Source organism: Centrocercus urophasianus, unplaced genomic scaffold (assembly GCF_019232065.1).
Source record: "Centrocercus urophasianus isolate 14NV4802_14NV808 unplaced genomic scaffold, USGS_Curo_1.0 seq_13, whole genome shotgun sequence".
Taxonomy (NCBI): domain Eukaryota; kingdom Metazoa; phylum Chordata; class Aves; order Galliformes; family Phasianidae; genus Centrocercus; species Centrocercus urophasianus.
The window spans coordinates 20,752,247-20,765,884 of NW_024884475.1; the positions used below are offsets into that span (position 1 = coordinate 20,752,247).

The window sequence follows — 13,638 nt, forward strand, 5'->3', positions numbered from 1 at the left end:
GCCCAGCACAATTCAGCGCTTGGTTACTTCCCATTAAAGTTAATGGAACTACAGGAATACTTTCTTTTTTGTTGACTCAGGTCTTGATGTGCAACTGGTGCTGTCAGTGCAAACAGAATTGTAGACTAACTTCAGCTGGAAGGGTCTCTGAGAGGTCATTGCGTCCAACTTGTGGCTCCACAAAGGGCCACCCAAAACTCAAACCAAATTTCTGAGTGCAAATCTTTTTACTAGGTCTGGAAAACACTTTTTCTACCTTTTCCAGGTAATTTGCTCTCAGATGCTGTGTTTTTTCTCTGTCGAACTATCTTCCAGATTGGAGGGGTTTTCACCCCGCTTCAGGAAACCTCCCCTCCCTTTCATCATTTGAGGCCCTTCTGCTGTTGTCACTTCTCCTTAATAGCAGGGGAAGTTTAACTTGGGGCTCACAGAAGGCACAGTGTTAAGTCCTAAAGGGCCTGCACCAAAGAGCTGTGTGCACCAGGGATCCCAGCTGTGCTGAAAAAGCTGCAGTGTCTTCAGGGAAGGCACTCATTTAGCAGTAATTCGGCAGATAATATTACATTATTCTGTAATTACACCTACAATAACAGTAGTACCTTGATGCTTCTAGACAAAGCCTTGCTGTACCACAAGACAGCATTCCTTCTTCCCCAGGCAGAAAGATTGAGAAATCAAACTCCACGTGTAGTTCTTACACAGAGTGAAGAGAGGCAAAAGTTCTGGTCACCGCTCCACTGTCAGCAGCAGTAGTATCCATCAGGTCACTGACTGCTCTTCTAGGTATTTTGTGGGAGCAAATGCTCTGTGCCACAGAGGATTTGTAGTGCAGTGTCACAACTGGCCTCACTCCACTGTTTCCTTTCACAGCAGATCTGCAGGAGCTGGTGGATCTTGGAGGCAGATGTGCAGCAGCAGTTTGTAGCTCTGGCAGCTGTTGTGCAGTGCAGATATGAAGGCTGGGTGCTCTTTTGAGCTACTTGGCTCTTCTTGTCCACAGTAAATAATCTGTATGAATCTTCACTAACTTTAAGTTCTCATTCACTCCTAATGATATCTCTGAAACGATAAACCTTAGCAATTGAGAAGTTAATATCAAAAAGTGCCCAGTCCAGACAGGGATGTGAACTGTCCTGATGATGAACTTCCTTTATGGAAGGAATACTTTGATGCATACTGGATCATAAAGGAAGAGGCTGTGTTTTTTCTGGCTGGCTGTTAACTGTGGAAAGTACTGAGGGTCTTTGCCTGGATTTTACCTTGCACCTGTCCTCATTTGCATACAAGACCCAGTTGCTTCATTTGTCTTTCTGAGGTACAGGGTGTGAGCAAAATCTTATCAGAAGCCATGTCCTGTTTGGACAAGTAGGGCTGACTTGGCAGAGATCCACAGGGTGGAGTGAATGGGAGGAGGCAAGAAAGTAAAACTGGGTGGCTTGTTAGCAGAAAAAGAGAAGGAGAGCAAAAAAAGAGAGGGTGGAATGTTTGCCTACCAGATTGCAGTTAATTATTTAGTTTCAGATTACATGCATTTTAAATTCAGCCCATGTGAAAATACCCTATTAATTTAAAATAATTTATCTAATATGTGAATGTCAAGAACCCTTATTTTTTGATGCATTTAATATGAACCTATTGGTGTTTCCTTATTCTTTTTTTTTTTTTTTTTTTTTTTCAGGGATGGAAACAAGGGATAGGTAGTATTTTGAATTTCCAGAAGTTGGCTTTATTAACTAAACATTTTATGGGCTTTCAAACAAATAGGTTATGAAAACAGTGTATAAAGTAGAACCCAACTGTTTTTCCTCTGCAACAGAAACAGTCAAGACTGTTTACTTTCTCCAATGCTCCCTTCTCAACTGTTTAGGGATAGAGACTGGAAGGTTTTGATTTAATAGGCATGATTTTACAAATAGACTAAGAAAAACTATTGATGCTTGGTACTTGAGGGAACATGCTCTATCTGTGTGTGTATGAGTGTATACATTACGTGCACATGCTTCCTTGTGAATGTAGTCCAAGCAATTGATTTTGAGCATTATTTTTAAATGCAGAAATAATTGGTTCATGAGTTATTTGCAGTCTTGGGCAAGTGTCACTGTGAGCTATGTTGTAAATGAGAGACTCAAAGCTGATTTATATTAACTTTTCAGCTGCTCTATCAATTACCACAAAATAAGCATCAGACTTACTAATCTCGACAAAGAAGACCAAGAGTTACATGTTCATGGATTTTTCCTTTCTTGAAAATTGGTTTCTGCTTACTAACAAATGGGAAGGAAAACCAACTTCTTATAAGGGTAAAATGTGATAAAGGAGTATTCAATTTCTGGACTGTGATGCAGCAATAGAAATAATCTTTTCCTCTACCCTTCTTAGATGACTACATCAGAGAAAGATTGAGAATTACTTTCCACTTTCACTGAGTGCAGTGCACTTTCTGTTGCCAGCATCACTGTAATTCTTGCACAGTGATTTAGAGCCCTCTCAAGAAACACTCAGATAGTAGCAAGAAGTGAAGTAAATGTCTTCGTGCACTGTCTTGAAGTAAAAGGAGAAAAGGATTAACTCTCTAAGTTGAAGAAAATCCAATATTAAAAAAGAATAGCCTGGGAGCATCAGAGCATGACTGCTTACTTAGAACCAACTAACCTTTTTGTTCTTACTTTTGTTTCATGTACTTACTCGTTCTCTTTTGTTCATTTATTTTTTGCTTCCTCCCTCTCTGCCTGAAGTACAAATTGTTTTGTCACTGTTTAAACAGAAAACTGAAAGTTTTGCTGTAAACTTTCCTTATCTCTATAAGTATCACTTTTTAATGTTTTCACGATGCTTATGTATGTGTGTGTAGGTGTGAGTGCTGCATGGGTATGCATGAGTTCTATCTGTGAAATATTAAGTACCTGGAAAGGGTAACCATTCAATGGAAACGAGGACAGTTGACAACCTCGCAAGCAAGATTAAAGAGTTTACAAAGTTATCACAACTTTTAGCAAACAGAGCCATTTACACAACTACAGTCTAGGTTTAAACTGGAAATTGCATTGAGCTGCTGTTTTGAGCTGTAGTTTGGTTCTGTTGGACCTTTGTCTCTTGTAAGAAAATTCGTGAAGATGCTTTTATTTACATTTGACCCTGATTTGTTTATATTATTAAAAAAGTACACTGTTGTAATATTTTTCTAAATGCCTTCAACTTTTACTCATACACTGGATAATTAATTATAGACTTGCAACAGTTCATGCCATCTTTCTCTGGAAGCAGTTACCAATTTCTTACCTATAAACACAAGTAATGGTTAATTGCAAGATTGGTCATTAGTGTAGACTTGTTAGAATGGTTTTAATTTGAAGCAGGAACACCTTAGCATTTTATTTAAATTTCTGGGAAAATTTTCCAGCCCAAACTCCCAATCTGTTGTCTGGCCTTTAACCTACTTCCTTGGGGTGAAATTGGATGAGGCTGTCTGGCTGTATTCGTTTATTTCCAGTGCCATCTACTGGTCGAAAGTAAATTTGTGTAAGATTTTTATCCTCAACATCTTAGAGAGAATCAGAGCACTTCCTTGCAGGGCAGTGCAGAACTTGCTGCTATAATGTCAGTTGTGGAACTAGTATGTAAAAGCTTGCCAACATCTGAATGTCTCTGAGAACAACATAGCTTTGCTTCTCTTGGTTTTACTCTGTATCCTTTGTGGTCCATTCCAGAAGAGGTGTCTCCTCCTTTCCTGCATGGTGTCTTTCCAAGCTGACCATGAAAGATGTGTAACCTGGTAGTTACGTGGTGATATGCTGTGTGCTAAATGCTTCTTTTTCAGGCAGTTTGAGATAAAGTAGAATTGGAAAAGTAATGTTGAACACACTGTAGGAAAAAAACCAGCAACCAAAACTGCAGAGAGTGCAACCAACGATTGTTGAATTGCCAGTAAATTTATTATTGTAGGAAAATAACTTAGATATTAAGTATAATGTTAAGTCATTGCAGCATTTGGAATGTATGTCTCCAAATTAGTTCTGATGTTTTGTCTTCTTTTTTTTGCATTGATTCAGTGTCACTGCACATGAAGATTTTGGCTTTTCTGTCAGGACTCTTAGGAAAGAGATCTGCTTCAGAATCAGTTCACTATGTTACTAACTGTACAAGATTAATCTGAAGCTATAATGATGATGGGAAATCCATTGTATAAACTGTGATGCATTTATTACATTGACAAATAATGAAAGATGAGGATGAAACTTGATATGCTGACATGAACAAGAAAATTTCACATTAGCTTTCATTAATGTGAGCAGATGTCCCTTTTTTTTAATGGCAGTTGGGAAAGAATAAACCTAACAGAAATATTTTTAATGAAGCTTTGTCAGATATTTAAGAAGTTGCGCTAGAGATTAATGAATGCAGATGTTTATCTGGCAAAACATTAAGTTGTCTCCAATTCAGAAAGCTGAAGTGAGTCTTTCCTGCAGCTTTCTAACACATTGTCTTTCCTTTGTAGGACAGGACATCACAGGCATCAGAAGAGGTGAATAAAGAAGATGCTAATGTTTGATCCAGTCCCTATCAAGCAAGAAGCCATGGACCCCATTTCAGTGGTAAGACTTTTAAGATATTCTAGCCATTATAATGATTCTATAGTTTTTCCATCTGTACAATTAAACCAGGATTTTTATAGGCTTTGTGCTACCCTACAAAAAGCTGTAAAACTGTATTTTGGTTTTAGGTCAACTGGGTTCACATTTCTGCTATGCTTCATGAATCTATTGCCCCTAAATGACCTCTGCCTTTACTTCTGCTGATGTTCCCATCCACAGAGCAAAGGAGAGAACATCCAAGAACTCCTCACCCACACAGTGCTAATGTAATCACTTCAGGTCATGCTGTTGATGGAAGTGGATGGAAATTAAGCTGCCAGACTTCAGAGTGAATTGGAAAGAACCTGTGGTGTCAGTGTTACACCTTTGAACTAAACGAGCAGCTTCTCACCATCCCCTTCTCTGTTTCTCTTCCGGTCTTGACCACACATGCCAGGGAGTAACTCAGTGCTTTAACCAACAGAAAAATCCTTACCAAAAAAAAAAAAAAAAAAAGAGAGCTTTTTTCCTGGATAAACTGGATTAATTCTCTCTCTTACCATGTGATCAGATGAGAAACAGAGCAGTGGAGGAGAAATTGGGGAAAATAAAGGGAGGCCTGGCTTTTTTGTTGTAATTTTCCATTGGCTTGCTGTATTGCAGCAGCTCAGCATAAATAAAAAAGAGCAGGAGGAAAGCATAGCTGAGAAGGGACACAGGGAACTGTGGTGATTGAATGGTTAGAATTGCTAACCCACCAAAGATATCCTTCTTTTGGTCAAATCATGTTCACTCTATGGCTGCTCAGTGCTAGAGTGAGGACAGAGAGGAGGGAATAGGACCTATCCTTTCATCAGCAGCCTGCAATAAGATCAGATTAAGTGTGATATGAAGCCGCACCTTAGCAAGGCTGATCGATTAACAGTGAGAAGTCAGTATGCATAAATTAGCGTGTGTTAAATTCATGCTCTAAGTGGCATCTCTCAGTATATGGTTTGCTTACTTTTTATGTAAAATGTAGAATAATCGCCACCACATTGAGTGCATCTGGGAGCACTCTTAATTTCTTTGTCGCTGCTAATGACACTTACTGAGAGTTAAATTTATATGCATTTTAAATTTCAAGTTTGACCTTCATGGGATTTATTTACTTTTAAGCAATGATAGACAAATAGTTGGCCTATTGGGTGTAAACGTATTGACAAATTCCAAATATTTGGGTCAAGGAAGAGCCTTAGTATTGACCGGTTGATCTGTGACTGGGATCACACAGTTATTGCATGTCCTTGTTCAGATCAGTGATGATTCTCTGTTATTATCTAAGGATGTTCTGTGGCATTTGTCAGAGGCAGAAAGTGGGCCACTTCTGCAATAAAAGTGTTAATAAATAAGTGACAGTATCCTTAGAGATACCTTGTGCTGTTCTTTCGTACACATCTGCCTTCATTTCACAGCAGAGGTTCTGCAGTGGCCAGTGTTTTACCAAATATGTATACCTTCCTCTTAGTTACTGCATAATGCTAGAATGCATAATGCAAAATGAAAGTAGGAAAACAAGGATCGTGAAACTTACCTGAAACAAAAGGAAGCTGTTTGAGTGTGGGTTCCCTCATGCAGATCACTCAGTTCTTCCTCAGTCTGAGGGGTGTTTGTTTCAACTTCTGTAGGCTCACAGGCTGCTGAGCCACAAGCCCTTGAGGCCCTTCTGGCTTCCCTGGTGCTGTTTAGTTGCACAGCTCCCTCTGAACCTTGCAGCCCAGCAGAAACTGCTCTGGAAGCACCTTTAAAGGTGAGGCAGGGGGAGAACATAGGACAGGCATTCCCAAGAATGTGAGTGTTGTTGAACATCATTTGAGGTGGTAGAAGGGAAGACAAACTGTGACAGCAGTGGTGGTTTTGTTTCTGGAACACAGGGTTTACTGTGGGTTGATATAACCTGTAGATTTAAAATCAGGATATATTTTTATTCTGTCTGTCATTCTGATAGTATTGTTAGAGGTCAAACTCAATGAAACCTTTTGTGAGTTATTGAATATTTTACCCGAACATACACTGTCTGTGGCTATAAAAGCTGCCTTTAAAGAATCCCATTAGTTGGGGTGGGAGAGGGAAACAAATTATAGCTTTGGCACCACTGTATTTCAGGGCGTGTGGCTGAAAGGATTAACTATGCTTCTCAAATGGCTGAAGCTTGCACCCACACTATTTCATCACTCTACCAACAGCCTGTACTGCTTATTGAATTGAATTACCAAGCAGATTTTATGATAGTTCTTAAAGAAATAGTGGCAGTTATCCGAATCGTACCTAAATGTTTTCTGTGAGGACTTTTTAAGCATTTGGATAAGTACCAGTAATTGTTTAGAGAAGGGAGTCACTTTTTGTGTATAAACATCTTTGAATTGAAAAACAGGATTTTTCTTCCTCTTCGTCAGTCGAAAAAACCACATTTCATTCCTTTTTAAGGCAAAGTGCTATGTGCAGCATGAGGGACTGAGGTCTTACGGTAATGCATGTTACTTAGCTAGTCCACTAGTGTGCTTTTTCATGTATTAGCTATTATTTGGATTAGACCCTGTTTTTCCTCTTCTATGGTACTAATTTGACAACTTGTGTAAGAGTGTAAGCAGGTTCTTCATCTGTTCCTGGTTTTGAAAGAGCCTAGCAAGATGCAGTTAAATTCATAAGGGTATGTAGTTGGTAAAACATAGGATTTGTTATCCTATACAATGTTTCAATAGTATAGGCAGTTTAATAAGAGTTTAGCAAACTCTGTTAGGCTAGTGCTTCATAATGTCTCTTTATGGAAGCAGCAGTCTTCTGGGGAGTGATGAGTGCTTTCGTTGTGTTCAGCTGATCTTTTTTTTTCTGAATAGATTGTCAAGAGGAACTTCTCTTTTTGGAACTGCTAACTTGATTGTATGAACATAAGGATATTTTTGAACAACAATTCAAGAATATTAGGAATTGCTGTAACTTATGTTGCAGTTTCTTTGTGAGTTGAGTTGAACAAACAGCAATAGGGAAATGAACTGCTTAGTGAGGTCCAAGAGGGAAAGTGATCATAGCAAACATCAAAAAGACCTATATAGAGACTGTAAAGGAATACACCTTGAATTACTACTCTTAATAGTAGCTTAATAGTGAGCTGCTGTAGTAATATACAATTCTTTGCAGAGACTTTCAATAACAGCAGAATTTATTGAGAAGTGAGAATTTGTTGGGTATTCTTAATCCAAGTCATGCTGAAGGACATACGCTCTTAATTACAGTAGAAATCCAAGGAAAATGTGTTAAATATATCAGCTTAAATATTTTGTGCAGACTGAGCAATAATACCTAGTTTTACATTGTTCCACAAGAATAATTCACGTGGGTACTAAGTGTTTCATATTTTCAATATAAGATACTTTGTGCTGTTGCAGATTTGGTCAGGATCTGATCAGGAAGGTGAGCTCAGTGGTGGTGAGTGATGAACACAACACACCAGGCAGTGCTCATGGGTGGAGAGAAACAGAAGTCTCTTTCCCTTCTCTCCCCCTTCCTGCCTTTCATAAATGCTTTAGGACATTCCTACAAAGTCTGATTAAGACAGGGTTAACTGTTCTCCTTGCTGTGTAATTGTCACTTGATCTGCTAACTTCAGCAGTGCTGTCTGTGCAGCTTTAGCCAGGCAGGTTCTGCTCTGGGCTGTGGTTAAACAGTCATTTATTACAGCTTTTACATTCATCCAGAACAAGCTGTGGTCCCAGGGGGAAGTTCTAGGATTGGTGAGAAAAGACTGCTCTTGCTGTGCATTAAATACACTCCTGGTTACTGCAGTCGGTGACATTTAGAAAACAACGCAGTTGTCGTCAGGCTTTTCTTGTTTGCTGTTGTCAGAGCTCCCAGTTTACAGAGGGAAACTGAAATCTTTCATAATCTCCCATCCCATATCCCCAGAGGGGTTTACTTCCCTGGCTAAGAAAGTGACCAACCAAATCGTTAAACAAATCTAAAGGCAATTGCTGAGTCCCAAGGAGATGGAAACTGGAGCTTTGCTTTGCTAGAAGATGCAGGAAGCTTAACTTTAAGGCCAGCAAGAAGATGGATCTGAGTGTGACCTACCGCAAACTAACAGTATTTCAAGTATGCTTCATAGTTGAAAGTGCAAAAGTGCATTCCAAGTAGGCTGTGATTGACAACAGAAGTACCACTTTTGGTTGTTCAAGTGCTCTTTTTGTCTTTTTCACCTTTTCTGTAGTCAGCACCATTTTTGTACGCAGCACATACACATACTGTAAATAATAATGTGAACAAATCAATTCAGTAAATTCTTATTTGTTTTTTTTTTTGTTCTTGGATGTGCAAGAGACATCTTTCTGCTTCTTTAGTTTATGACAATCTTTACAACAGCAGTAATAAAATAATATTGTAATAACAACAATATTTTTTATAATAATAACAAAAACAATTTGTTGCACCACATTTTTCTATCACAACTTTATCTACTCTTTGGGTAGGAGCATGATATGACGGTTAAAACCTCTGCAGAAAAAAAGTTTAGAAAAATGATTCAGCTTCCCCAAACTGCCACAAGAAATAGCTGATGTTAAATCTGTGCCAGATTAATGACAACAATGGAAACTTCCTATGGAAAATAATGCAAGGCATGCAGGATAATGCCAAGTCCCTAAAATAGTCCCTTTTAAAATATAGTTATCTTCTCCCCAATTCTTCGAAAGTATTTCTTGCTCGTGTAAATGTATTTTACTTAACCTTTCCAGTTTACAGGTCTCTGCACAATACTTTAATGGTTTGTTAGCTTTTCAACAGACGTTTAGTGTTAAAGAACTGAAAGAGGTTGACTGGTTAACCAGTAAGGTTACAGCTTGGAAATGCTTTGTTCTTTAATCTGTTCAGTGACCAGAAACATTCCTGAAGATTTAGACGACACAGTCTTTTTCCTTTCTAGTATTCTTGCAACTTTCTAAGCTGTAGGGTTCAGAGGAGTGCACTTGTGCAAGATCTGTAAGGCTCCATTGTGAATGAATTCATGCGTGCTGTGGTACACAGAGCTCTGTAAGTCACAGGAGTTTGTTGTTTTCAGGCAGCTGTTACTGAAATATAAGAGCACTTCAGTGGAATGAAAGTGCACATTCACCTGAATGTGGACATGCTTTGTAAAACAAAGTAAATTTTCCTATGTGATCATCTTTGACAAACTTGCAGAACTGTAAATACACTGATGTACCGTGGTTCAAAACTTACACAGCTCACTGAAGCAGAGTAGACTCTGAACTGTGGACCAACAGCCGTAATTTTAAGAGAAGTATTTGCGGTCATTTATCCATTTAGAGTGGTATTTTTTGCCTGTGCTCATAACTTGATCAGTAGTTGGTTGACACTAAATATTATCAAGTTTTAATCCCTGTCAGTATTCTGTGGTCTTCATCTTTTAGAATTCAAATAAATTCAGTGTTGCTTGACACAGTAGTGGTGGCGTACCCTCAGAGCTTGTTTTACCCAGCATTGTGTGCAGTAATGGCATTTTTATAGAATTCTGCAGAGCCAATTACCATGAAAGATGAACACATACTTGAATTGTAAGTCATAAAAAGATGAATTAAATTAAGTTCCAACATTTTGATGTAGTATGTACTGTTTGAAGATCAATTTATTTGTGCTGTTTTATTTGAAAATACTGTTAGTTACAGGTATTTTGTGGAATCAGTTTTGTTGATTCTCATCACAATGCATGAATATAGCAGGAAAAAATAATGTTTTCTGAACTCACTGTTTCAAAAAACAACTGGAAAGAAAAAAACACATTGGTGTCATTTTGCAGTAATACCTGTGGTTAACACTGACAGTTACAATCAGATAAATGTCCTTGACAAGGGAAACAGAGGCAAACTGAGAGACGTACTGCTAGAAGTTTTCTCTCTAAGAAGAAATGTTTTGAAAAGTTACCTAAATGTTTGTGTAGATACATGGTGATTTTATACCATCTGTTATATTCACATTATTTAGTAAACAACCACAGTTTTAAACACTTTTAAAATGTAAAGTTGATCTGGATAGTTGTTTAATAATACTGTATTCTGCAATGAATGTTAATACCTTGCGGTTTGCAAAAACTATTTTTACTGAAATGTGGAGATTATTATGCAGGTTAGGATTAGTTTTGGATTCTAAATGCTCCCGTGAAGAGAACTGCTGACTTCCATAAGCAGCAGGAATAGTACATCAAAAGCAGTATTGTGGGGAGGAGAAAGTTGTTGAATAAGCTTTGATGATCTGTTTTCATCATCCGCGTTGCTTCTGAAACAGTGACTTTGTATGTGAGTAGCTTCCTTTGAGTGAAATCTGATGTTTTATTTCATTCACTTTTGTTTAGAAAATATATTGAAATGCTTTCTGAAAACCTTCATCTTGCCTCAGTTTATTAGCCATTGTTCTTTTTCAGCAGTAATTTTATGCATGTTGTTTCATTATTTGTTTTTCTTTATTTTTTTCTGCTTTTTCTGACAGTCATACCCATCCAATTACATGGACCAAATGAAGCCAAACAAATACAGCGTCATTTATTCTGCACCAAGCATGTTGCACAATAAATTCTACTCAAACCCTGACAGACTGTCGAATGGAATCCAGATGGAGCCAGTAGACCTTACGGTGAACAAGCGAAGCTCACCGCCTTCGGCTGGCAGTTCTCCTTCACCTTTAAAATTTCAGACTGTGCATAGGAGAACTTCCCCTGGATTGACTCTGTCCTCACCCAGCTCTCCCATCAGTAAATTCACACCGTCACCCCCAGGAGTACAGCCGTTATCCATGCCTATAACAATCCCTCCTGTAATGGCTGCTGCTCTTTCCCGCCACGGACTGAGAAGCCCTGGGATACTCCCAGTCATTCAGCCTGTTGTTGTCCAGCCAGTTCCTTTCATGTATGCTCCCCATCTCCAGCAGCCCATCATGGTATCTACAGTCCTTACAGATGAAATGGAAAGTCCAAGCAGCATGCAAGGTTGGTGCTGTCAGAGTTGTGTTTTTTGTCCTCTCGTACTGGGAAAATGACTATATATCCATTTTCTAAAATACACTAATTATACACGTATAATTCACTATGTAAATATTTCATGAAACTTAGCAGGGTTGCATTCAGTTGCACTTTAAACGTGCGTAAAAGTTGTTTGTCATGGTAGATGTACTGAGATTTGAACTGATGAAAAAGTGAATTGAAATTCTTTTCATCATAGTTCATCAGGACACAAATACAAAACCTTCCAGTTGTAGTATTAACTACAGATTCTTAGGTGTATCTTTTATTTATGTGGCTCTTCATGTTTTTGATACGTTGTCTTCCATCTCTGACCTTCCCCCACACAGTGCCTGTTATTGAGTCCTTCGAGAAGCCTGCTCTGAAGAAAGCAATTAAAGTAGAACCGGGAAGCGAACCAGCAAAGACTGACTTCTATCCTGAACGAATGTCACCTCCAATGACCTCATTGTCTCCCCAGGAAGTAATGCTGCAAGAGTAAGTAATTTAACAGTAGTTCCCAAATCAGCAAAGTAACGAAATGCAGTTCAGTGCAATATTTAACTAATTTTAAGGAACGAGATAGAAAGTTGCTGTGCTTATAATAAAATCCAGAAAAACTTTCTCCCCATTGTGAGATGCAGTTTCAGCTTTTGTTCTCTTTCATCATACATAGATGTGTATTTCTACATAGCAACCACATTTCTAAAGTAGTGTTGGTTCCAATCCTACAATTCACTGGATGTGGAACTGCAATAAACTAGTGATATCTTTATGTAAAACCAGCAACAAACTAGAAAAATATTTCAAAGACATTTAATACTGATCTCAGTATTTATGCTATCTAAAATACTCTTCCTTAAAAATATTCCTGTGACTTTCTTGGTCGACCTCTTCATCTTCTAAAAAATGTTAGAATCATACAATCATAGAATCACAAGGTTGGGAAAGACCTATAAGATCATCTAGTCCAACTGTCTCCTCATCACCATTGCCACCACAAGCACTAAACCATACCACGCAGCACGTCATCCAGATGCCTCTTGAACACTGCCAGGGATGGCGACTCCACCACCTCCCTGGGCAGCCATTCCAGTGCCTGACCACTGTGTGAGAGAAACAGTTCTTCCTTATGTCCAACCTAAACCTCCTCTGATACAACTTGCGGCCATTACCCCGTGTCCTGCTCGTTGCCTGGGAGAAGAGGCCAAATCCCTCTTCACCACAACCTCCCTTCAGGAGGTTGTAGATTGCAGTGAGGTCCCCCCTGAGCCTCCTCTTCTCCAGACTGAACAATCCCAGCTCCCTCAGCCGCTCCTCATAAGGTTTGTGCTCCAGACCCCTCACCAGTTTCGTTGCCCTTCTCTGGACACGCTCCAGGACCTCAATGTCTTTCCTGTAGTGAGGAGCCCAAACCTGAACACAATACTCGAGGTGCGGCCTCACCAGTGCTGAGTAGAGGGGGATGATCGCCTCCCTGCTCCTGCTGGCCACACTATTTCTAATGCAGGCCAGGATGCCGTTGGCCTTCTTGGCCACCTGAGCACACTGTCGGCTCATGTTCAGCCGAGCATCAACCAACACCCCCCAGGTCCTTTTCTTCTTCACACTCATCCAGCCACTCATCCCCAAGCCTATAGCGCTGCATGGGGTTGTTGTGCCCAAAGTGCAGGACCTGGCAGTTGGCCTTGTTGAACCTCATGCCATTCACTTCAGCCCAGCGATCCAGCCTGTCTAAATCCCTCTGAAGGGCCTCCCTGCCCTCAGGCAGATCGACACCACCTCCCAGCTTGGTGTCATCTGCAAACTTACTGAGGGTGCACTCAATCCCCTCATCTAGGTCATCAATAAAGTTATTAAACAAGATGGGCCCCAGTACCGACCCCTGGGGGACACCACTCGTAACGGGTCACCAGCTGGACTTAACTCCATTAACCACTAACCGCTGGGCACAGCCCTCTAGCCAGTTCCTTACCCAAAGAAGGATGTACCTATCCAGGCCACAGGCAGCCAGTTTCCCCAGAAGAAGCCTGTGAGGGACCTTGT

The 13,638-nt window shown here is 39.6% G+C and overlaps 1 protein-coding gene across 3 annotated transcripts in view; it reads left to right on the forward strand.

Annotated features, from left to right (window-relative positions):
* KLF3 (Kruppel like factor 3) overlaps positions 1-13,638 on the forward strand; it is a 29,128-nt gene that overhangs the window by 5,697 nt on the left and 9,793 nt on the right. For all 3 annotated transcript variants that reach the window (XM_042811971.1, XM_042811972.1, XM_042811973.1), the window contains exons 3-5: positions 4,496-4,592; positions 11,085-11,580; positions 11,943-12,090. In XM_042811971.1, coding sequence (XP_042667905.1) covers positions 4,536-4,592; positions 11,085-11,580; positions 11,943-12,090 — 701 coding nt within the window. In that variant the 5' untranslated portion in view covers positions 4,496-4,535. The remainder of the gene's footprint in view (positions 1-4,495; positions 4,593-11,084; positions 11,581-11,942; positions 12,091-13,638) is intronic.